The sequence below is a fragment of the Daucus carota genome, chromosome 8, assembly GCF_001625215.2.
Source record: "Daucus carota subsp. sativus chromosome 8, DH1 v3.0, whole genome shotgun sequence".
Classification (NCBI taxonomy): domain Eukaryota; kingdom Viridiplantae; phylum Streptophyta; class Magnoliopsida; order Apiales; family Apiaceae; genus Daucus; species Daucus carota.
This window is the reverse complement of record NC_030388.2, coordinates 20144115-20170875: the sequence shown is the minus strand read 5'-3', so window position 1 is coordinate 20170875 and position 26761 is coordinate 20144115. Positions and strand designations below refer to the sequence as shown.

The 26761-nt window shown below is 31.3% G+C and overlaps 2 protein-coding genes across 6 annotated transcripts; both read left to right on the top strand.

Annotated features, from left to right (window-relative positions):
* The first annotated feature begins 2250 nt into the window (after nt 1-2250).
* On the top strand, nt 2251-11664 carry LOC108200043 (umbelliferone 6-dimethylallyltransferase, chloroplastic-like). Of its 2 annotated transcripts, XM_017368103.2 has the most exons (12): nt 2255-2585; nt 3627-3925; nt 4030-4113; nt 4253-4327; nt 4405-4488; nt 5567-5656; nt 9308-9409; nt 9517-9609; nt 10519-10590; nt 10701-10796; nt 10916-11020; nt 11363-11662. In XM_017368103.2, exons 1-12 carry the CDS (start codon nt 2525-2527, stop codon nt 11402-11404), a joined length of 1203 nt encoding a protein of 400 aa, XP_017223592.2. In that variant the 5' UTR covers nt 2255-2524; the 3' UTR covers nt 11405-11662. The 2 variants fall into 2 exon arrangements, with proteins under 2 accessions (XP_063938445.1, XP_017223592.2); XM_064082375.1 differs by lacking the exon at nt 4253-4327 and having other exon boundaries at nt 2251-2585; nt 11363-11664.
* Nucleotides 11665-14128: 2464 nt separating this feature from the next.
* On the top strand, nt 14129-24887 carry LOC108197709 (umbelliferone 6-dimethylallyltransferase, chloroplastic-like). Of its 4 annotated transcripts, XM_017365398.2 has the most exons (12): nt 14129-14316; nt 15411-15712; nt 15812-15895; nt 16031-16105; nt 16234-16317; nt 20006-20095; nt 23240-23341; nt 23423-23515; nt 23593-23664; nt 23854-23949; nt 24089-24193; nt 24613-24887. In XM_017365398.2, exons 1-12 carry the CDS (start codon nt 14253-14255, stop codon nt 24652-24654), a joined length of 1209 nt encoding a protein of 402 aa, XP_017220887.1. In that variant the 5' UTR covers nt 14129-14252; the 3' UTR covers nt 24655-24887. The 4 variants fall into 4 exon arrangements, with proteins under 4 accessions (XP_017220887.1, XP_063939968.1, XP_017220888.1 ...); XM_064083898.1 differs by lacking the exon at nt 15812-15895; XM_017365399.2 differs by lacking the exon at nt 16031-16105.
* The last annotated feature ends 1874 nt before the right edge of the window (nt 24888-26761 follow it).

Below are 26761 nucleotides of genomic sequence, written 5' to 3'. Positions count from 1 at the left end.
ATAGTATTAATTCCGTCGTAAATTCACTTATTTAAATATTTTCCTTTATTAAAAACATTTAAAAAAGTTCCAATCCTATGAACGACATCATTTCTGTATTATAGCTTATATACTACAGTTATTATATTTGGTCGTAAATTCAATTATTTGAAATTATGTGAAAAGTGAAACTATTCTTCTAAAAAAAGGTAAAAACAACCGTGTATCGTCAGTCATTTGCCCTCATGCCTCTCCTCCAGTTTCCACGTTCAACCAGAAATAGGTAACTGTATCAATTTCCTTTATGCGAAACCACTTGCTTTTATATATACGTACCGGCCTAAAATACAAGAAGTTTTACATTTAATAATTATAAATATAAAATTATGAATTATAATATATTAATATGAAAAAAAATATTTATAGATAAATTATAAAAATATTTATTATTTATATTATCAACTTATAATATAAGAAATATTGTAAAAGTTAAAGTTTCAAGAAAAAATATAAGTCCCTTATAAATTTTAATCAAATTTTATTTCATTAATACTAAAATTTGAACAAAATGATGTTAAAATTTTGATTATAAATAATAAATTTTGAATTATATACTCATCTGGTCCCGGCACAAGTTTAGGACTTTTATATATAGTCTTACCCGGTTACAAACTCACTTATTTTACTACTGAAACAAGAATATCACAAATTTCTAAAACTAACACATGCACGTACGACAAGTGACAATATATTCTACCCACTGCAGTTGGTACTGCAGTTGCAAGCAACTACACTGGAAACGATATATTCTACCCACTCATGAACTAGTTACATGTTACCATTGGGAACCCACTTTGGAGAATACATATAAGACAAGACACAAGAAGACAATTTACCGTAAAACTAGTTACATGTCGTTGTCATGAATGTGTGTGAGTGTGTCGCAATAGAAAGCACTCCATGAAATGGCCATGAATTGATACTGATATACTCTTGAGAACGATAAACGTACAGGTGTATGGATGTTCCACAGATGCTAAATTCACAATGTTGTAACATTTGATTATACACAAAAATTTAGTGAATGCAAATTTTTGTAATACAAAATTAGTTTTTCATTAATTTTTGTAATATAAATCATAATTTTTAAAAAAATGAGCATCACTAAATTGTATAGGGTAGATAAAGAAGCTGATAGAATATGTTTTAAACTATAAGGAAAACAAAATTTTAATCTGATAAAAATGATAAGGCTGAGTATATGCAGATTACTACTAGAAACTGGGCCCTAAACACTAACTACTTAACTCCTACAATATCTCCATTATGCCTACACTCCTGATAACACTGAAAGAAACTACTAACCAGGCAACTAACCACGCAACTTTACGTTCAAATATGATCAGACTTACATTTCTTGATGTATGAATACAAATAAAATAAACTAAATAAGTTTAAATTATCTTCCAATATTTAGTTCGTATTTAAATGTTGGTTTGTATTTGATTACTACTATATATATATATATATATATATATATATATATATATATATATATATATATATATATATATATATATATATAATTTTCATTCAGACCAAGTATAATAGTTGTCCTAAAATAGATAGAGGTATTACTATAATATAGTACTGATTATTTTTGGTGTAAAAATAACATCATTTTAATTCATTGGTTTTATATATTATTTCAAATTCAATTTATTCTCAATACACTTTAATATAGTAAATATGAATTTATTTATTTTTACCTAAATGTGCACGACTATTACAATATTTTAAATTTATGATAAGGTGAGAATCATAGATCCATGCATCTTTGGTTGAGTATTTAAGACAAGTTATAACGAGCCCTATTAGATAGTCCAAGTGGTTAGGGTTTATCCTCTGTTGCCCCTTCGACTCTGGCTCACATGTGAATTTTGATTTTGGTGCTATGAAATAGATGCAGAACATATACCTTTAAAATTGCTCTTGTGCTGCATTTTAAATGTGAAGTTCTGATCCTAGAAACCGTTTCAAATCAAAACATTGGTTACACCTATGGACACAAGGACATGATTTACTTGAGCTATCCACCAGTCCCCAAAACCCATCCCTCGGCTCGTGTAACTGAGAATTTTATGAAAATAGTTTGTGCCTTATAAATTCTAAAATTATTTGTCTTATTTCTTGGTAATGAGGAATTGAGTACCAATTTACTACTAAGATCCATTACTCACTGCACATGGAGCCTAAGTAATTACCTTCCTGCAGAAGGGCAGTGGGAGACTAAAAACATGTTTATAAAATGCAACTATAAATTTCTTACTATATATGGTCAACTCATCATCTGGTAGTTCGTGCTAATTTATAGGCTACAAGCTGTCTTACCAACTATTTGTTTCAACTTCCAACCCCAACTACAAATCTTATATTTGTTCCACGCTGAGGCATACATGATATTCGATACAAATATTCAATAAGACATTGGGCTTTCGTGATCTTAAAAAGAGAAAGCACTGTTCTCTGAAGCTGAAAAACAGCCATGATTCAGTCATTTATGCCCTCATGCTTCTCCTCCAGTTTCCACGTTCAACCAGAAAAAGGTAAGTGTATCAGTTTCCTTTATGCTCGACTACCTTGCTATATCACTTGCTTTTATATATACACTGCCTTGTATAGGGCTAAAATGCAAGAACTTTTACATTTGTTAATTTTCTTACCTACAATCACTAGCCACCTGATGACTTAACTATTATATTATGTATTTTAATTTGAGTAATTAACACTTTGCACCCGTTAACTTTGGTCATTTTTGCGATTTGGTCTCAAACTTTGAATTAAAGCAAAGTACATCCCATAACTTATGAATTTCAATCACATTGCACCCGTTGGATTAACTTACATCAAAAACTAACGGTCAACGTTATTGACGTCAAAAACTAACGGTCAACATTAATATTTGACGGTTTAGTCAAACTGGTGCAATGTGATTGAAATTCATAAGTTGTAGGATGTACTTTGCTATAATTCAAGGTTCGAGACTAAATCGCAGAAACGAACAAAGTTAACGGGTGCAAAGTACTAATTACTCTTTTAATTTTAACCTTGTAATAAATATTTACTTTTCTAAAATATGTTTAAAATTTTACTTTTCTCTTATAATTCTCATATCCATGAATGAATAATTGAAAATGCATAACTATGAACGATTTCATAATCTCAAATATAGCGATAAAGTGCATGTTGAACTCCTTAAATAAATAATAATCGATTATTAATTAAATACTTTCTATATTTAAATAACACATATTCTTATTAGACACAATATAAGCACATTTTATATTTAATAATCCATTATTAACAACATGCATATTGTATTTTTAAACAGCTCCATATTTTATGCTCCATAAAATATAAGCATATATTATATGTTTGTACATGGTTCAGTGGAAGAACACCATTTCTACTAGTTGACATAATGTATACATGGAGATGTTCTCTAACTTCCTTAATCACAATATATATTTGTTGACATGTTCTCCAACAAGCTTATTTTGTTGCATTAAGGATGAATTTACTTATGTAAAAAATGTGCAAATTTCCATTTACAAGGTGTACTTAACCTATATTGACATTTGATTTAGGAATTCATATAGCTCTTCCGTCACAAAGGAGACATGCAAAAATTCTGAATCAAGATAAAAAATATAAATATACCGGCCCTTCTAGCTCCAACAATATTATAAAGGCAAGAGAAATTTTGAGCAGCAGTTGCAAGCTAAAGGCATACAAAAACCAACGTTTACAAACGTTTTGTACCACATCAGATGCTGAGTTTCTATTACATCCAAATGATAATCGGAAAGCAACTCCAAAGAGTCGTTTATGGGAAGAATGGGATGCATTTTACAGGTTTTGCCGCATATACACAGTCAATGGCATGGTACGTTTGGGCGTCTACCATATTAGTTTTTATTCGAATGAAGGAATTTAGGTTAAATCAATTTAAAATCAACTTCAATTATTTACCCATTCCTTCATTTACAGGTTGCTGGAGTCAGTTCAGTTTCTTTACTACCTTTGACTTCAGTTGGAGATCTGTCACCTGCATTTTTTGTGGGTATGCTACAGGTGTGACCTAAATTATTATTGAAAAGAAATTACTACACGTTAATCTAAATTACTATACATTGTATTGCATGAGGGACTAATTAATGACTTCCATTTTTATTGCTATAGTTCAGGTCTCTGAGTTCTGTTTACTGTGCAGGCATTGATTTCATTTGTTATTTTGAACCTTTATGTGGTGGGAATTAATCAATTGGCAGATGTGGAAATAGACAAAGTAATGGAACAAATTGAACTTATCCTTTATTTATAGTTTACAGCAAGTGGGTTTCTTGATTTATGTAAACTTGTCAGATAAACAAGCCACATCTTCCTTTGGCTTCTGGAGAATATTCAATGGAGAAAGGGATAACAGTTGTTTCAGCTTTAGGTTTTATGGTTAGACATTCAGACTTTCTTATTTTTCAAGTAAATCTATTTTTAATTAGTGTAGATATAATTGAATTATCCATTTTTAAAAGAAGAAAAAATTAACTCATAAAATCTACCTCAAAATGGGTTATTTCTTGGTTTTAGAGTGCCTATAATAGAGAAAAAAATGGAGAACAAGTCTGCCTCCGTCAAAATGGGGAGCACGGATTGATATGGAATGAAAGTTTATAATATAAACAGGTTATTAAAAATTCTTATACTATGTTAATTTTATACTGAATCGGTTATGAACTTATATAAAAATAATAATATTTAAGCCTATGACATATAAAATGTAGCAATAACTTGAATAAAATAATGCTACAATACTCGGTATGTGGGTTTATATATGAACAAAATGATATTGATACTAACTACACAAATAAAATTATAATCTTTTATTTGAATAAAAGAATGTTCAGTTCAATGTGGATCAATTTATAATTCTAAATCCTGATGCTATCATGTGGCTCAAAACATAAAATATATACTCTCTTTAGCTTTTCCTAATTTTTTACTCCCTCCGTCCCATTTTAGTTGTCACATTTCCTTTTTTGTTGGTAAAAAATGATTACAAGTCACTCCTTCATTATTTTAAAAAACTGAAAATTACATCTTAAAGTAGATTAAAAGTAATTTCCGGTAACATTTTTTTTTTTTATTTTTTCAATTGATAAAATATGAATAAATTTCAGTCAAACTTTGGTCTATTTGACTGGCACAAAACCAAATATGACAATTAAAATGGGACGAGGGAGTATATCGGTAGTGAAATTTAGCGCCACCTTACACATTGTATTTAGGGACGTAAACTATATGCATGCATTATTTACTCTGGCCAAGTAAATAGTTAGATGATTTGTTACACGCTTTAGAACTTATTTTATGTTAGTAACGACCTTGTATTGAAATAATAATTAAGCATATTTTGATTCACTTGCTCAAAAAAAAAAGTATAATTTGATTCACCTTACACGGTATATTAATAAAAGTACCCATTTATTGCTTAATGTGATATTTTTTCAATATATTAAATGTCATCTAGTGCTTGGCCATGGGGATTATCTCTTGGTCTCCCCCCCTCTTCGTTGGGATTGTTGCATACATTTTACTTGGAACGGTATATTCTATCAAGGTATGTTCATCATTTCCTTGTGTCAGGTTAGTATGTTCATTTTCATTTCATTTACACATGATAATTTAATATATCATTCTTATGTTTTGATAATGTATATATAATCACAAGTTTATTATTAATTTTAAATTATAAGTTATATTAGATTAGATTTCAATATAAATAATAAGGTAGAGTATTGATAAAGAATTATTAATATGATAGCATAGTCATAGTATTATCACAATATAATTGTATAACAAGGGAGATGATTGAACTTTGTATCTTTGAATCCTTGAACGGTTCGAGTTTTAGTTTTCATCTATCATATTAGTTAAAAGCCGAGGAGTCCCCATTTAAATCAGAGTATTGAAATATTAGTCATGAATTTTTAGTTTGATGACAAGTAATATTTTTAATTATCCAAATTGATATATAGTGTTATATATAATTATCAATTAATCATTAATATATTTCAACTTTAACAATCATTAATATGATTACTCTACTTAATAGTTATATTGTAGAATATGATGTCTTGCAATTTATAAATGTAATTGTTCTACATTTTCATTACAACGATTATGTTGTAGAACATAATTCGCATGTTATTGGGTATTTGAAAATATTGTACAAAAAATTAAAATTAAAATTAAAATGACTAGAATATATTTTATCTAATTTTGAACTCCAATACTCCATTGTTTTGTGGACCACAAAAAACATGGATATAGGGTCCTACTCCAATAGAATCCACTAGAACAGAACTAAATGGAAACCAGTCCGATTAAGTAGAATGATGCGGGTTTTGAGACCCGGGATGGACCCCAAGATGGGCCTAGACGGGTTCTAAGTGAGTCCTAATAGGACCGGGTCGGGGCCTAGTAGGACCATGGTGGGGCCAAAGTTTGGCTTTTTAAGACTGTCTGAAGCCTGTCCAGAGCCTGTGAGCCGTGAAGAGCCTTGGTGAGGCCCCAGCGGGCCCGGGATGAATTGAGTAGGGGTAAGGGTGGGCCCTAGGTGGGTGATGACATATAGGGGATGGGTGATGACATATAGGGGTGGGTGAGGTCATTTATGTATTATTTCTCTTGGTTTCCATTTTGATTTTTATTTTAGTGGTTTCTATTTAAGCAATTGCCTATATATATATATATATATATATATATATATATATATATATATATATATATATATATATATATATATATATATATAGGGATAGGATCAAATAAAAACTTTTTTAAGTTACAAACTTACAAACTTTTTTTTATTCTCCCATCGTGTTAATCCTTGGTTATAAAATATATCAATGTTGAAAATTCTTGAAAAATCATCACAATTTTTAGAAAAAACGCGTAAATAAATTGTGCATTCAACACATTTGTAACTGGGGTTCAACATCGGGTGTTGAACACTAATTATCATTATGTTGAACATATCTAAAAAGATGATTAAATTATACCTCGGGGTTTGGGTGGGGTTTACAAACATAAATATTAGTTATATAATACGTTTAACTTAGTTCTTACATTGAAAAATTAGTTTATGTACTTCTCCAACACGATTTTAATCGATGTTCAACAAAATATGTTAAAAAAATGTTGAACTCAAATTATGTATGTGTTGAACGCATAAAGTTTGTAAGTTTGTACCAGAACCCACCCCTATATATATATATATATATATATATATATATATATATATATATATATATATATATATATATATATATATATATATAGGGTGAGGTTCAAATTAGAACCAATATTAAAATTAGAACTTAGGACCACACACATCCATCAGATGAATTTGAATTCAATGGTCATGATCTACCTAAGTATATAAATATAAATTACAACTTAATGCTATTCAAGATACCTTATCTTTATATGTAAATCATTACTACAAATCATAATAATCATAACTACTACCTAATCATCATAATAATCAGTTAATATATATGCACTTTGTTATAAATGCAAATCAAACTTGCAACATGTGATTCTCAATCAATTTTAATAATATAATATTATAAAATACGATATTCTGTTGCTGTACATGTAAATATTACAAAAAATGAGATTCTGATGCAGTACATATCTGTGATTCTCAATCAATTTTAATAATATAATATTACAAAATACGATATTCTGTTGCAGCACATGTAAATATTACAAAAAATGAGATTCTGTTGCAGTACATATCTAGCTCATATAATATTACAAAACACGAGATTCTGCTGCAGTACATATCTAGCTCATATAATATTACACAACACGAGATTCTGATGCAGTACATATCTAGCTCATATAATATTAAAAAACACGAAATTCTGTTGCAGTACATATGGACAATAATAAAATATCAAAACAAACACACTCCAGTTCTTCGTATTTTGGAGTTCTGTTGAATCACACTACGAAGATATTAAATTAAATATTAAATGTATTTTGATTGTTGGAATGATCAAATATAAATTAAGAATGTGCATTGATTGAGACATGTATATTTAAATATCTACTAAATTAAAACACATTCATACGTTAATTAATTTCACACATTCAAATTATTTTCATTTAATGATTATTAAATATGGTTCTAAGGTTCTAAGTTTAAGCGGTTCTATCTGGAACCTGACCCATATATATATATATGGTCAAGTTCTATGGTGTACAAAAAATATTGGAGTACAAGATTCATACAATATAATCCAGTCATCCAAAATCTTCATTTTTTGTGTTCTACAATATTTGTAAACATCCGACAACCTGCACATTATGTTCTACAACATAACATTGTAATCAAAAGATAGAACAATTACTTTTATAAATCGTAGGACATTATGTTCTGCAATATAACTTATAGGCAGAACAACAATCTTATGCTTGTTAAAGTTGAAGATATTAATGATTAATTGATAATTATGTTTAATACTACTTATAAATGATAAATTATATATAAATTTGGATAATCAGAGATATTATTTATGATTAAACTAAAAAATTATAATTTGTACTCCAATACTCCAATGTTTATATGTACTCCATAGAACTTAACTCTATATATATACATATAAAGAGAGAAAATATTGCAGGAATTTTTCTAGTTTGAGTAGATGCCTTGCTTTTGCCACTCTCCTAGTTTCAATAATGGGATGTGCTGTTGGACGACATCTTTAATTTCTAACACCACTATCTAAACAGTGTAAATTGAATTTGGGGATGCGGAAGATCATTCCTGACAGCAAGTCAAATAGTTGTGCTAAAATAGATTGACCTATTACTATAATTTAAAAGCAAAAACTGATTTTTAGTGCTAAAATATTAATGCTTGTTCTACACCATATTCCAAATTTTAACTTATTTTTGAAGTATACCAATCTTTGACATACAAATTCAATTTTTCAACTTAACTTTGTACAAAGGACCTCACTACTTTTAATTTTTGGTGAGGTGACAATTATAACTATATCTATCTTTTATTATATATATAATATATAATGATCAAATTTTAGGTTAGTTCTCTTTCAGCACAAGATACAGAACATGTGATTTTTAGTTTTTATTTTAGGATATGTAAGAAGATGGACAGAGCCAATGCTTAATTGTGTAACATTTGATGCTCAATGTTTTTTTTTTCATATGGTTCACTTATTATGCCTGTTTGCAGCTACCATTACTCAGATGGAAAACAAATCCCTACCTAGCTGCATTCGTTATAGTCGGCCTACATGGGCTCACTATTCAGCCTGCTGTCTTCTATCACATCCAGGTAACCAATTCGTTACACATTTTGTAGTGCACATTAACCACATGACTGACACTGGATTCTTATATATAATACCTGATAATGATTGGAGTAAGCAATTGATTCTGCAGCATGTGCTCGGTAAACCATTCACTCTTAGCAAGTCATTGGTCTTCGCTACCATTTTCTTCAGCTTATATTCGGTTGTTATTGCATTGTTTAAGGTAAGTCGTACACTATCGTTAATTTAATGAATTGATATTCAGGAATTTATTGGAATTTATTTTGTTTAGAATACATATCCTGGCTAGCCATCATCTTTCCTTGAACTTTTAGTATTTGAAATGGTATCACTATGACGAGCAATTTTAGTTTTTTCTTGAAGAAAATGTTTTTATTCAATAATGTGCAATAAATGTGTTAATTATGTGGTTGTTAGTAATATAAACTTGAAGGATTAAAATTTATTGATTGATGAGAAGGTGTTGCCGTGTTGATAGTTATTGGTTCATTAAATAAATAAAAATTTATGACATAAAGTTAATCTTTTTATAGTATATATATAATTTATTATTCAACTAATATAATTCTTGTTATGCTATGGAAACATATGTTAAACGAAATCGTCGGATCATTATTCCAACATATGTGGTTGATATGAAAACATTATCAAGTTCTCCTATCCTTTGACATTGTAAGGGCAAGTCCAATATAAGTGTTGAAAGTGATGCTACATGTATAAATCACACTCACCAATAATTGCACATTCTAGTGAGATGCTAAATTTGATTTCAAAAATAAAAATATATTATATTAATTTGATGCTAACATAGAATGAAATATAGATGTTATAATGGCCGCATAGGCATGTAAGTACTGTAAAATTTTAGGAAGATGGCAAATTTGATAATTTTCGTTTCATTTTAAATAAAAGGCGGTTGAAAAGTTAGTTTAGTATAAATTATTTGAAGCTATTTTACATCTACCCATTGATATACAAAATTATATGTTAGCATCACAAGTCATTTTTAGTATGCTAAAATATAGGGGTAGCTATATGTATTTTAGCACCATCATTTACTGTGTGCTCTTAACCTAATCATTTTCCTTGCCGCTCTCTGATTTGTGTATAGGACATACCTGATGTTGAAGGAGACCGAGCGTTTGGCAACCGAACATTCAGTGTCAGGCATGGCAAAAAGAAAGTTAGTGACTTGTCTAATCACCATGCAGAATAACATACAAAACCCATATATATTCAAGTATATGATGAATTTGTCATGGGCTTTGGGTGCTCTTGTTCCTCTCTTTGCAGGTCTTTTCTATTTGTGGAGGCATCCTGCTGTTTGCCTATGGTTCTGGTGTGGTGGTTGGAGCTTCATCCTCGTTTCTAATATGCAAAATTGTGTCTGTAAGTTATATGATTCTTTACAATAATTAAACAACTTTATACAAACAGATGGAAACCGACACGATCAAGAAGTAGTCTTAGTGGCCTGCTTAATTCCTTACATATCTTTCTTCTTCCAGGTGATAGGCCATAGTGCACTTGCCTCCTTGTTTCTTCTTCGAGCAAAGTCTCTAAATCTTGATGATGATGTGGCAACACAATCCTTCTATATGTTTTTGTGGAAGGTATTTGAGAATAATGTTGTACAATCCGCAAGAGTTAGTACTTCACTTAGGGATAGGTCATCGGTGTAGTTTATACATAGACCATATAAAAATTGAAGCCGGATCATGTTATCATATAAAATCTCAAAAAGAAAGTATTTCAGCCTGCTATTAAGTGCAAATGAATTCATTATAGAAGAGTTTTAATATATTTGTCTGTAACACACTTCAAGTTGACCAGTAGTTTAAGCTGGAATGTGAATGCTCCCAGTACAGCAAACAATTTTTATAACTTCCTACTATCACCTTTTTTCGCTAATACTCTTTGCATGCAGCTGTTTTTAATACCATCTTTGCATGCAGCTGTTTTCTGCAGAATATGTGCTCATTCATTTTATACGCTAAGACGATGCAAGTAGTTCAACAAAAAAGAAGAAGAATATAACCGCTGTAGCTTCCTTCAATAAGGGCTGTAGCTTCCTTCACGTGAGCAACTGCACAAGTGTCTGTCCTTTGCAGTATCCCTGTAATCATACTTTGTTAATTTGTTGCTATACTTGTAATGGCTTGTTGCTATACTTTCTTTATAATTGGCATTGTGCTTCGTCATGTGTTAATTAGATGAATATAATATTCATTATGAATTTTCCATGCTTCTTTCATATATTTAAATGATAATGTTTATATAAAGGAAATTGGAAAAAAATATCTAGGCTCATTTGTATATTATATCAATTAAATCAGATGATTATAAAACAAGTAATTATCAAGAAATATATGAATCAAAGTAAAGACCTGGTTTCGGTTTTATCATATTTTTGTAATTCACTGTTAGTGTAGCCCAAAATGTCCAAACATTTAGAGGTCGGTATGAGTTAATTTAAATGATCTAATTAAAGATTTACTTATAAAATATGGAATTGGCGTCTCAAGAAAAAAGATGAATATGATTATGAATTATTCGGCCCTGAATATTTGTAGTTGAAAACCAAGTAGCGCCATATACTCATATGTATTCTCCTGAGGCGCCACTTGATGAGTTTAAGGATAATTTGCTTAAGGCATTTGATATACTCAAGGGAATTGTCATGTGCCACACCATTCCTTAACCACCCTTGGTTAATTAACAGAATGAGGATCACTCCAAAGAAACTAGGATCACTGAGACAAAGCCTGGATCACTCTCGCAGCATAATCGAGATCACTCTCTCACATAACCGGGATCACTCAACTAACCATGGTTAATGTTGAAGTCTATATAAAATAGGGTTTTGTGTTTTCATTTGAAAAACCTACAACACTTGTAAAGTGCACACACTCTCTACACTTACTCTCAAAATACGAAGATTAAAAAAATCTGTCAGCGTCTGTATGGATGGTGATTTGTAGTCTCTGTAACCAACCTTGTGTTGTATAATATCATTTCTAATACAAGACTATTCTTCGAACTTGTTGGAGTTGTTTGATTACGTATGACAAATGAACTTAACAGAACTATTCCGCAATCGAAGTAAAACGAATAATTGGTATAAGACGTGTTCAAACCCTTCTTCTATGTCTAATTGGGACTGACGTACAATTAGTATCCGAGCTATATATACTGATCGATATACAAATCTGAGATCCGTTATCAAACCGAGAAGCTAGCTGAGCATTCAATCGTAATTTAATTTTGGTAAGATGTCAACCCACAAATTAGGAATCAAGGTACCTCCCTTCGACAAGGATGACTATAACAACTGGAAATTAAAATGTTGATATACATAAGAGCTACTAAGCCTCTATACATTGGGATTTGGGAAAATGGACCACATGTGCCAATGAAGATTATTCCCGAGTTTGTTAAAATTGGAGTTCGCATAACACAAAAATCTATCCTAAAGACGATAACAGCGAATTCACTGAAACTGACAAGGAGTACATTGCTCACCGGATACTAGGTCAGAAATCATCAGAGCAAATGTAAGATGTTGTTGAGACATTGATGGAGGGATCTGAAGAAGTAAAGAAAATAGATACGATATGCTTATCGCAAGATATGAAGCATTCAAGGCTATACCTGGTGAGAACATCTACTAGATCTACGAGAGTTGTTTCATGTTGCTTTGTTAAATGAACTAACTCTGCATGGAAATAAACAAAAAGTTCTCCTTTGTGATGCCACCACAACCGGTTGTGAAATACTGAGACCATCCGGAGAAGAAGCGACTTCAGAACTATAACTCTGGAGAGATTGTTTAGAGAGCTGAAGATGTTTGATATATATGGAGCTTGAATAGAGAAAGATTATAATTATCTGGAAAATTAAAAGAACGAACCATGATGACCTCACTTTCTTGATTTTTAAAATTTAAATTTCACAATGATTTTGCTCTCACGCGTGAAAATCATCATGCCTAACATTCATCATCATTTCCGTACCCTATATCTAAGAACTTTAAAATGAATCATTTCTTTTTGTGTAGTCTCTATTAATATTATTAATATTTTATGGACCTAGCTAGAAAGAATAAATTGAAACAATATAATACTGGTGGCCTCATTTTCTAATTTGAACAATTCAGTGGGCTATTCCACCCCGAGATATAGGGAGATATTTTCATCTTACATTTTGGCTTAACAGTAGAAAGAAATGCAAAGAAAAACTGTTACAAATGCTATCAACGTTTATCATATGAAAACGTTTATTTTATATTAAATATAAACTGCAACTTTCATGCACTTTCTTCCTTCCAGAAACATAAACTCCGGTGTCCACGAAATTGAGTTATAAGTGTCACGATGTAATTTGGAGTGATGACAGGCAACTAAATAACCAAGTTAACATGTTTTAGTGTAACTGTAAATATCTTAAAACTGAAAGCTCCACCGTACCTGATTAAAAAATAGGGAAATAAACATGCTGAATTGTTTATCTTTGAGAGAATTGAAAACAATATTTTTGATCTGTATATTATATCATAGCATGCTGCAAACAAAAGCAAATTGTGTTATCTGTAATTATATCATAATTAGTACACACATACTTTCAAGTCTAGGTATCTTTGAGATAGGCTCTATAACTCCAAATTTATAAGAAAAAACGATGTATTGAATTATTACAAAATAGTCAAAAAATGACATCGTCAATGCTCAGTAAAATTATTGTAAGTCAATAATTTACAACTTGCATGCACTCTCTTTTTCCACAAAGAATAAAACACTAGTCTGCATAAATTAAATTGAATGCACGGATTTTCCAAAGATCGGAGCCATGATTCAAACTTTCAGGTCTTCAAGCCAATATTGGAGTCTCCAACATCTTCGACCAGAAAAAGGTAAGCTTATGTATCAGATTATGTGACTTGCTGCGTTGTCAATGTGCCTTTCCAGTGCAAATTCATATGTATATCGAAATCCCAGGTTATCACCGGTTATTATATATATAAGAAACTAAACGTAGCATATTATGACTGAATTAGTTGATCAAAATTATGTGGATAAAGTATGTTTTCTGAATTTATAAATTTATGTTGTGATTGGTTGAGGAGAATGTAATAGAATGGAACGAGTAAAATTACTTGAAACTAACAGAGATAGGAGGAAGTCTTTGGAAAAAAATTAAGTGAGTCCAAAATTGCTATGCTACCATTGAGAAGAAATTGGGGGTAAGAGAAAATGGAGCATTCCATCTCAAATTAAATGTGTGATCTCTAGGACATGATGTAAGGAATGGAATGTAGCAAGGAATGAAATTTTTTAACAATTGCACATAACAATTTCATTTTTCATTCCATTCTCTCAGTAATCATTCACCCCGACCAAACAACATTACTTTCTCGGAGTTTGAATATCGTTCTAGAGATTGAAAAGGAGAAATGCCGTTGTACTTTTATTCTCACACCTTAGGTAGTTTAGCAAGGACTAAATATTTAAAATGGCATACTACAATATATTTAATTCAATTACTCTTCTTTGTACTGGGGCGGTTCTTTATAAAAAATACTGGATGGTTGTTTCTAATCCAAATTCTTTATATTATACTCCCTCTGTCCCCTTTTACTTGTCACTTTTGGAAAAAAATACTCATCTTCAGAAAAAATTAGTTAAGTATTTGGTTTCCTCATCTACCCCTAAAAAATGCATTGAATTAAATTGATTTATGCGTATATGTGTGGTAGTCAAGCATGGAAACTTGTATTCAAAGAATCAAAGTGTATTCTTTGAGAAAACATTCAAAAAATTGCTCAGAAAAGAGAAATGATACAAGTAATTTGGGACAAATTTTTTTCTCAAAAAGGACGTGTAAAAGGAGACAGAGGGAGTACTAAATTCGGTGTCATGTCACACTAATATTATGCGCACATTTTCGGTTATAGAGAAAAAACTAAAATATAATTTTGGTACTTAACATTTATTTCCAATCTTGTAGGCTTTCAAGCATGGCCAGAATCAGCCACAAAACATACCAAAATATTGTATCAGAATAAAGAAAACATATATACCAGGCTTTGTAGCCACATCAATATTTTGGATTCAACAGATATTTTTAGAAGCAGTTGTAACCAGCAAAGAACATACCGGGATCAACTTGTACAAACGTTCCGGACAACATCAAATGGTGAGTTTGTCATAGAACCAAATGATGATAAGAAAGTCACGCCACAGAGTAACTTATGGGCAAAATGGGATGCATTTTATAGGTTTTGTCAATTATACACTGCTACTGGTGTGGTAAGTGCTAGTTTGCCATCTTCTATTATAATTGAAAGAGGAGTTACAGATAAACATATATTTAAATTAACTTGAGATTTATATGTTCGGGTATTACAGGTTATTGCAGTAGTTTCGGTTGCTCTTCTGCCTATGAATTCAGTAGGAGAATTTTCTCCTGCATTTTTTGTAGGATTACTGCAGGTGTAATATGCATTTCTTTTGGAGTTGATGTTACAGTTCATCTACCATTACATTATAATATGAGGGATTAGTGATTTTACTTTTTTACTACTACCGTGTAAAAATCTATGAGTTTAAGTTCTGTTTTAAATGCAGGCATTGATATCATTTACTTTCGCGAACACCTATATCAATGGAATTAATCAATTAGCTGATGTCGAAATAGACAAAGTAATAATTAATCTAGTTCAACTCATTTTTTATTTACAAAAAGTGTATTCAATTCTTGTTCAGTTATTAGTATTATATTTGGTGCTTATATATTCTTAGTATTATGTTTGGTGTTTATATATTCTCAGATAAACAAGCCCTATTTTCCACTTGCTTCTGGAGAATTATCCATGAGGCAAGGCAAAGCAATTACCTCAGCATTTGGCCTTATGGTGAGACACTGAGACTCCCTTCTAGTTCGGAAATTTCATTGCATGTTGCATTCGTTCTTTTACATATCAATTTAAAATTTGATATTTCAAGAGTTTGGGAGAACATGGGCCATTTTGTGGCTGTTGAGGAGTTTTTTTCTTTAACAGCCACACCAGTCTAAAAAAACTAATTTTAATCACAAGGTGGATATGTATTTAGAGGAGTGAAACATTTAGTAGTACAAAAGGATTATATGAGATTATATAAAAGTAATTATATATGACTCTAAACCACCAATAACATAGTACCTGATAAACCACCAATAACATTTAGTATTTAGAGGAGTGAACATAAATTGTGTTAGCAACGTAGCCTGAATTTAGATATTAGAAACTCAAGTTAGAAAAAATTTATTACTATAACGTGTATACAAGATGAGATCTATAGACAAGAATGGGATAACATGACATTCATTAGTATGCAAGACAAAGGTAGGATAATATGACAGTAATAAGCATTCTCTAACAAGATGGAAAATTATTAACAAGAGATGGATGTGACATGAAGGAATGACAAAAAAAAACACAAGAATAACTAGTATTATGTCAATTTCTAATTAATTTTCATTTTTTGATTCTTAAAAATTATATTGATAAATTTTTTACTAAAAATTTAGAATTATTGTTCTATCATTTTCAAAACTCAAAACTATATTTTAAAACAAATTAGGTATATAAGGATGATATAATTTTTATATCTTATCAATTGTATAATATATGTATAGAGAGAGAGATTTAAATCAAATATTTGCCATCTTGAACATTTAAAAGTCAAACACTTAATATAAATATGATGTGACATATGAAAAAGAGATAAAGAGACAAAAGTTTAGAATCTAAATGTTATGGTACATGTCAAGAATATAAAATAATGTAAAAATATTTTTTTTAAATATTATTTATAAAAATGTCATGTCCCATATAAAATAATGTCAAATATAAACACGATGTGGGTATCTCATTAGTATTCTCTATTAGTTAGCCAATAATATATCAAGAATACAACTCATGAAAAAGATATTGGCCAATGTTATCCTTTTGAGTAAAAATTAGAGGTTTAAGTCGAAAAATTTTGACCAAGTAATAAATCATTGATCTTTGTGTTTGAAAGATAACAGAATAGTTTATACTAAATACCTCACATGAAAAAGGTACTTGCAGGAGTTTTCTAATTAGAGGTTTGCTATGTGTCTATTTAAGATAGGAAAACTAATGAAACACTATTTACTAAATAGTTTCACACCTAATTCAATGATCTAATCAAAATAACTAATTGAATATGCTAATAGCTAACTACTATAGATATATCATTGTTAGTTAGATAAAGTTTTGATTTAATCTTTCCACTCTAGCTAACACATAATGCTGATTTGTTTTCTTCCACCATAAATGAGATAACACTATTTGTGCACATATTGATCTTTATGTAGAAACTTAAGACTAACCACTAATGGTCAGACGGGATTATTTATGTTATGAAATGCAAGAACACCCAAATTTTCAACCCCATCATTTTACCACCTGCATTGAAGTCTATGTACTAACAAGCTGTAGAGAATGTTAACCATTTTAAATGAGCACCGGTATGAACAAACCCATTCCTTAACAAGCTACACTGAAAGCATCTCCTGCAACATCTCCAACGATAAAGCCTAAAAACTGAGTTGGCATAGCAAGAATAAAAAATATAGCAAAAATCACACTCCAACGACACCAACCCGTTGACTATATTTGTCGAACATTTACATGTGTGTAGGAAATCTATAGAAAGATTACACATCATTTATTAGTATATTAAGCTCATATATTCGATTTATAACAATCTAAATATTAGTAACATATATATTTTAAATTATAGCCAACCAATTTATCCAATAGCATCACAATGTCTTAGGTTCAATAAATTTTTTTACCTAATGTCTTACGGGTCCAATTTAACCCACGATTATAGTCAACCCATTGGACATGCTCTTACATATATAAATGTATATATATATCTGTGTCTAATGTCTTACGGGTCCAATTTAACCAACCATTATAGTCAACCCATTGGACAAACGAAAAAAAATTGAACATTAAAAAAGCTCTCTATATACATATACATACACACACATATATATATATAGAAAAGTGAAAAAAAACTATGATGTACTATATATATAAGACAAAAACTTCATCATTGTCCTTTTAAATATAATTTATAGTTAGTTAAAAAAAATTGAAAAAAAAAGTGAAACTATTATCAAAAATACATAACTTATACAGACAAATTAGAACTCTTACATCATTAAGCATCAGTTTCAAAAATTAAAAGCACTTGTAATGTAATAAAAGATAATAATCCTATGATTATTTTGTAAAATATAATTTATAATTAATTATAATATTTTTTAACTTGTTATAGAAGTAGCGTTATCCTAACGTGTGTTCTATGTAACTATGTTTGAACCGAGAAACGTTATTTTATAAATAATTGAAAGCTAAAAATTAGTGCATTCCTTTCTAAACAATGTGGAAGCTAAAAATGAGCCCTAGCTTGGTATTTTTCATGGCTTAAATATGAAAATAGGTCAAACAAGCTAAGGCACTTGTTGATAGGTCAAAAATTATTTTCTCTGACTAAATTGAGGGGAATTCTAATTAAGTTCAAGATTCGATAAATCAAATTTAATAAATTATATAATTTACAAAGAATATATTACATCTCATGTTACCAGGTTATATATTAAAAATTTTGATATACTTGTTTAGCATATCCAACTAATTTTTTATATTATTCATGTAATTGCAATCTTGTGTGTTGTGTGCGGATATATAATTCATTCAGGTTATTTTAAATTCTATGCATTATTGTCCTAGACTAGGGTTGAGCATTAGTTTGGTTCGATTCAAAACCGAACCTACGGAATTACCATTCTAAATCGAACAGAACCAACCAATTTATTAGGGTTTTAAAAAACCTAAATTTCTAAAAATGAGGTTCCTAATTATATATACCAGAGTTATGTTCCCAGGCCAGGAAAACCATGCATAGGACCACCTCCGACTAGATGGCTCATTACATAAATAAACATCCATCAGATGCTCAACACCCTCTTGTGCTCATCCTTAAGCCAACTTACTGCATCGGATCATTCATCTGTAATGCTTGTGGAGAGGGAGTTCGTTTTCAAAAGGATCAAGTTCCTGACGAGTTTTTTTAAGATCTGTAGCAAGGTGTTTTGCCTTAGGAATTTTTGTAATTATTGTCTTGACTGTGAATTTGTGGTACATACATACATACATACATACATACATACATATATATATATATATATAATAAAAATTTCGGTTATTTCGGTTTAAATCGATACATTACATCAAAAACAGAACCAAACCGGAATTCTTTTTTCAAATCGAAAAACGGAATTAACCGAAATTTTTGAAAAAAATGAAACCAAACCGAACCGAAATTATACAGTTACGGTTCGGTTCGGTTTTGCTCACCCCTATCCTAGACAGGTAAGTAGCATAGTCATAATGGGATACATTTTCTGAGTTCTTGAATCTATTCTTGAACAAATACTTACTTAATGCTGAATATATAATTATATGCATGATTAACTTTTTCGTTACACAGTTTATGATATGTACATGTAATGTCATGCAGTGCTTGGCAATGGGGATTATGTGCAAGTCTCCACCACTGTTCATTGGGATTCTGGTGCTCTTTTTACTTGGAACAGCATACTCTGTGGAGGTAAATTTCATATCTTTCACGTTATTTCATTTTGCAGTACAATTATTTGTCAACTTCTAGAAACTCAATGTAGTTCTTTAACATATAAAACGCTACTAACATAATTTCAACCATTTAGTATTGGTGCAAAGTTTTACCCACCTGATTAGATATTTTCTAGAAAAGCAAATAATCAAGTAAATATATACTTATGCAAGAATAACAAAAAATACAACCAAAAATGAGGTACCAAAATTAATCGGGTGAGAAACATAAATTATTTGCCTATATGATTTTTAATACAATGTAACATGGTAATACCTAACAAATTCTCTCATATGACTTGGCGGCAGCAAAGAAATAAATACTGTCTCCTTGCCATTCAATTGTATACGTTTATTTTAATCTACTCGGCATGCATTTTAAGACTCTTATAAAATATAATTCTATAACTTATTTTTAAAATTTTCTTTTATTATAAAAATATGTGTTATATTTTTATACATAAAAAGAAAATTTTGAACATAAGTTGCAAAACTATATACTTTATTGAAGCATTAAAATCCATGACGCGTCCCCGTCCTCCAATATATAGTATTGACGAGGGAGTAACATGTTAAAATACAATAGTTATGCATTCAAACCTCCAACAAAGGATTGTAATTATATTAGGGGTAGGCTATAAACGAACCGAGTCGAGTCGAGTTTTTGCGAGTCGAGATTTTGCGAGTCGAGTTCGAGTTCGAGTTTTTGCTAAACGAGTCGAGCATGATTGATGAGGTAAACGATCATTTTTTGTTGTTCGAACTCGAGTTCGCTAAAAACCGAGTCGATTTCGACTCGAGCTCGAGTCGAACACTAGTAAAACTCGACTCGACTCGACTCGAGTTTCTTAACGATCAAATTTTTTTGTTCGAACTCGAGCTCGATAACGAACCGAGTCGAACCGAGTCGAGCTTTAAACGAGTCGAGCTGAACTTGTTCGTGAACAGCTCGGTTCGTTTACAGCCCTAATTTAGGGGAGTCCAATTTGTGGAAATTATGACCAAAGGTGTATAATAAGAATCGTTAATAGAGTCTTTAATCTCTGATGACATTTCAATTTATTTAATTTGTAATCATTTTAGAAGTCTAAAGTTCTAATATACAGGTCTAGTAGTGGTAATCTAAGAAGATCACATATAATATAATCAAATATATCAACACTATAATTATAATAAATAATATATTTTATAAAATTATTTAAACCCGTACTGAACCGGCCATAGGTCAGTAAAACTTTTTAAGCCTTTCAGTAGTACTTTAGTCACGCATTTGAGGTATCAAAGGTTGTCGGTTGACCAGTGTCAGTTGAGTTCAATTGGGATCAACGAGAAACTTGTTGAATCGTTTTAAGAAGTTAGTTTGATTCTAGAGATGGTATGAGGTTAGAATCTCATTAGTATGATATGGAGTTAATGTATAATTTCTTATATAATGTATTTGGTTAAATGATGAAATGAGTATATTTTGATATAAAATATTTTTGTATAATTAATTTTAAATAATTTAAAATATTATTTTCATTTATATTTTTTTATTTTTTGAGCTGTTGATTGAGTTTCATATAAAAAAATATACATCTACTTATATAAATATAGTGAAAAATAAAAAAGAAAAATTGCACTACAGGAAAACAGGTCAAAACCGACCACGAAAAATGGTCGGTTGTGAAGGTTATCGGTCGGTTATACAGCTAAAACCGACCGCTGACGGTGGTCGGTTAAAACCTGATCGGTTATGCAAATTGGTCGTGTTTAACACTTATAACCGACCGTAATGATGGTCGGTTATGTGATTTTAGATTCTCAAAAATATGGTCCCACATTCTGACACCTGTCACCACGTGGCAACAGGTGTCATACCACGTTAGAACTGACCCGTAAAACCGACCACCCTCTATGGTCGGTTATGTCCCTTTTATTCTCTGTTGACCAGATATAAAACCGACCGTGGTCAAACCTTCACACACGGTCAGTTATGTGCGGTCGGTTATGACACGGTCTGGTTTAGCCCAGTACGGTTTCCTGATTTGTATAACCGACCAACACATAACTGACCGTTTGGTAAAGAAGACGGTTGGTATTCTGGAATTGTGTATAACTTATGTGGTCGGTTTTAGTACCAAACAAAAAAAACGACGTCGTTTTAAGGGACTAATGTACATATATTTTTATTTAAATTAATTTTTTATTATATTTTCGCAGAACGCATAACCGACCACAGAAAACGGTCGGTCATGCTTGTGCCATGTCATAGTACACATAACCGACCGTGCACTACGGTCAGTTTTATGTGTTGCCACGTCACACAGAAAATTGTCGTTTAGTTGCTTTGACGAGATATAACCGACCACGTGACTGTCAGTCAGTTTTAGGGCTGCAAATGTTGGACGGTCGGCTTTAGTCAGTCGGTTTTGACCTGTTTTCTTGTAGTGTCGATTCCTCGTACCTATGCATGAAACTCACCTCCCTATTAATTGGGTGTGAAAAGTTCATAACTCATGGGTTTAAGATATGAGTTTCAAAATTTCGTTTTCTTAACTGCAAACACGTACCACGTATGAGTTTTGAATGATGAAAACTCTCCTAACTCACTATACAGTTTGGGATCTTCGAGGCTTCCTCATAAAATGGTTCTTTAATTAAATAATCCCATAATTCCAAGTTAATCAAAGATGCAGGACATTAGTAAGTACATCTTTCCATGAATGAACTGCCTAGCTAGTGAATACTGATGAACTCCTTCAAACAATCATTTCAATAAAGTGTGGGACAAGATGACTATATCATCTTACTCTTGATATCTAAAGAATCATCCAAATAATGAAGATGAATCCGCTTTAATGATATTAAAGTGAACGGTCATTTCTTTAATTGAATATTTGATGTAATTGACTTTTTCATTTACAATCTTTATGCTTCTCATGACATCTTGTAATCTATCTTCACCAGCAATTCCTTCACATTAACGTCAAAGTGACAACTGAATTACACTATGTGATTTCATCTCTAGCGCTTTCTTAATTCTCACCCCTGCTTAGGTTGTCATATTGAACTTCTCTAAAATCATCTTATATTACTAGCCTTACTCTTAATAGGGCCAATTATATATGTTTGTTGGCAGCTACCATATCTGAGATGGAAAACGAACCCCTACCTTGCTGCCATATGTATAGTCAGTGCACAGGGATTCACCACTCCGCCTACCGTCTTTTGTCACATACAGGTAACTAATAAAACTTAAATAATTGATACTACATTTCTATAATATATGATTTGTAAATGTAGAGGGCAATCACATATGCAGCATGTGCTTGGAAAACCGGTAGCATTCACCAAGTCATTCCGCTTTGCTACAATTTTCTTCAGCTTGTTTGCCCTTGTTCTTGCTTTGTTTAAGGTAATAATTAGACTTCCTTTAATTTGAAATTATAATTTTGACACAATCTAGTATTTACATATTTTATGCTGTTACAGGACATACCTGATGTAGAAGGAGACCGCGCGTTTGGCAACCAAACATTCAGTGTGAGGCACGGGAAAAAGAAAGTAAGAAATGACAATATGATAAATTTATTAAAGAGCACAACCAAACATATTGACTGTGCATGGAAATGATGTACTACGCACCGGCTCTAAGTGCCCTAGCTAGTTCTGCAAACAAAATTCCCTGGGTAGAGTAAACCGAGGACAAATTTGATATTATATATTTAAGCTATGTTGCTTTCTCCATTGCAGGTCTTTTCTCTGTGTGTAAGCATTCTGGTTATTGCCTATGGGTATGCATTGGTGATTGGAGCTTCATCTTCAGTCCTAATATGCAAGATTGTGTCTGTAAGTTTTATGGTTCTTTACAAGACAACTCTACACATTGAGATCGAAGAACATGCACAACTGCACATGCCTATACGTACACTCAGTTGTAGTAGTGGCCTTTTTTCTTTGTAGTTATCTCTTTTCTCTCTTGGTTCAGGTGATAGGCCACCTTACACTTGCCGCCTTGCTTCTCTTTCGAGCAAAATCTGTTAATCTTGACGACAATGAATCTACACAATCCTTTTACAAGTTATTATGGAAGGTATGTGACCTATGTTGAACACCACATCTGAATGTGAGAATTCCAGTTTCTAGAAATAGTTACATATTTAAAGGAAGACTATATAGTAGTTCACCAGTACAAAAGGCCTATATCAGAAAATATGCTTCAACAATATCAGAGAATATAAGCCCAACTACTTAATAGAAGTGCAGATGGATGAAATAAAAAAGATATTTAAGAAATTTGCAAAACATACAAACTTAATGACTTGGTTAGTAGCTTAATTGTCTTCTTTTGCATAGACTAAAAGTGTTTATATATATGATGAGAACATTCCTCTAAATTATATATATATATATATATCACTATATTACTAAAATATATAATTACCACGAAACGATATACAAAGCAAATTGACTTAGATATATATTTTCCTCAATTCCGAACTTTGTGTGCAGATGCTTTGTGCAGAGTATATTCTTATTCATCTCATAAGATGAGAAGATTCAACTTCTCCATCAGAAAATGATCCAGGATGTGGTATGAAGAACCTGCCAATGGTGTGCATGCATATAAGTAGACCCTATATATATGTTACTCATAAAAGATAATTATATATTTCCAGGACCCTATTAGATGTGGCTTTAAACCCTTGAAGGGAGAGATGAGCTTAAGATGTCATTACAGATACTCAAAATTAACTCAAGTTAATTTTCAAGTTGTTTTTCTTGCCTCTTATTCTTCACTTAATTAATAATGTTGAGAGGGAGTTGAATAAAACTAGTGCTCCTGTTAATATTACATTTCTGAAAAGGACAACTCAGATACAAAAAATGTCTCCTATTTACTTGACGAATAAGTAAACTTTTGCATTATTGAAAACAATCTATACAATAGACGTGCAAAATCAAATGACAAATAAATAAATTCAAAACAAAAGTAATCCAAGGTTCGTTAAACTGAGGCAATGCTAATAGTATTTTCTGGGTTTTAGGCAAAGAGGATTTTAATTTTTTGGCTCATGCAACATTGTTACAACATGGTCATCTTCAATACTTTCTTGGTATTCCTTCCTTTTTCCACGAACCACATCCCACTTAAATGACTATAGATTGGTCTTTTGTTATTTGTGAATTCCGGTCCCAGAAAGAAAATATTCTAAAATTAATTATGTCCTTTTCATTGAGTATTATTTTCCACAAATCTTTAAGATAAAATTTATCTCAATTATTTTAAATTATATGTTGCTTATTAATGACCTAAAAATTCACATATACTATAGTTTAAAGTTCAATTTTATGTACATTTATGACCGGTTAACGTATCTAATTATTTGAAGGAACCGGAGGAACAATGGGATACTTCACTGTTGTCAACTTCACGTTGTCTCATATCTACCTCTCCTTTTTCTAGGATAGGAACCTGCATCTCTATATTTTTATTCGGTCTTTCTAATGTGTTGCCAAGGGCACACAATAATCACAAACTTTTATGAAAATGGGCTATTTTGATTTGGCCACACAATAATGACAAACTTTTATGAAAATGGGCTATTTTGATTGGTGGAATTGGTGTGAATGCAGGGGGCCACAAACATTTATTACCTATCCACCAATCAGGAGCTAGTATTTTCATAAAAGTTAGTGACTATTGTGTGCCCATGGGCACACCATAGAAAATTCGATTTTTATTTTTCTCACATACTCACAAGATAGGTTCTGAAAATTATGTCCTATAGAAATAAGAGGTGGCTGAGTTGACTGTGATCACATGAATAGAGAGAACCTCAGTAAAAGGACTGTCCATGATCATTCCATCAGTATATGAATGAAAAGTAAATGTTGATTGGACAAAATATAAGAGGGAACCTTATGCTGGATAAATATGATAGTGTCAGTGGTTGTTGAGCATCCAATGGAGTAATAATTAAGAGGTAATTCCATAACTTTCTCCAGCTGTGGATGAACAACACCCTCCAGATCCATCTCTAGAATTGGACCTTCAATAATTTCTTTAATATGCATGGTAGTCTCTTCTTGGGCATTGAGTTCTTTTACAAAAGAATGAGCCTTACCCTTAAAAAATCTTGCTATAAAATATGTGCTCGACACCTTGCTTCAACAGAGAGTCATGCTCGAAAATTGATGCCAAAGTTTATAGTAAGATGAATGTCATGATTTTTGTCTTCTCCACTATTTTGAAGAGGAGGTTCGTGTGGGACTGGATTTTTATGTGTTGCTCCACCACTTAAGAGGTAATTCCATAACTTTCTCCAGCTGTGGATGAACAACACCCTCCAGATCCATCTCTAGAATTGGACCTTCAATAATTTCTTTAATATGCATGGTAGTCTCTTCTTGGGCATTGAGTTCTTTTACAAAAGAATGAGCCTTACCCTTAAAAAATCTAGCTATAAAATATGTGCTCGACACCTTGCTTCAACAGAGAGTCATGCTCGAAAATTGATGCCAAAGTTTATAGTAAGATGAATGTCATGATTTTTGTCTTCTCCACTATTTTGAAGAGGAGGTTCGTGTGGGACTGGATTTTTATGTGTTGCTCCACCACTTTAGGGAAAAAGTTCTTATGAGCTATTTTCACCCTCGT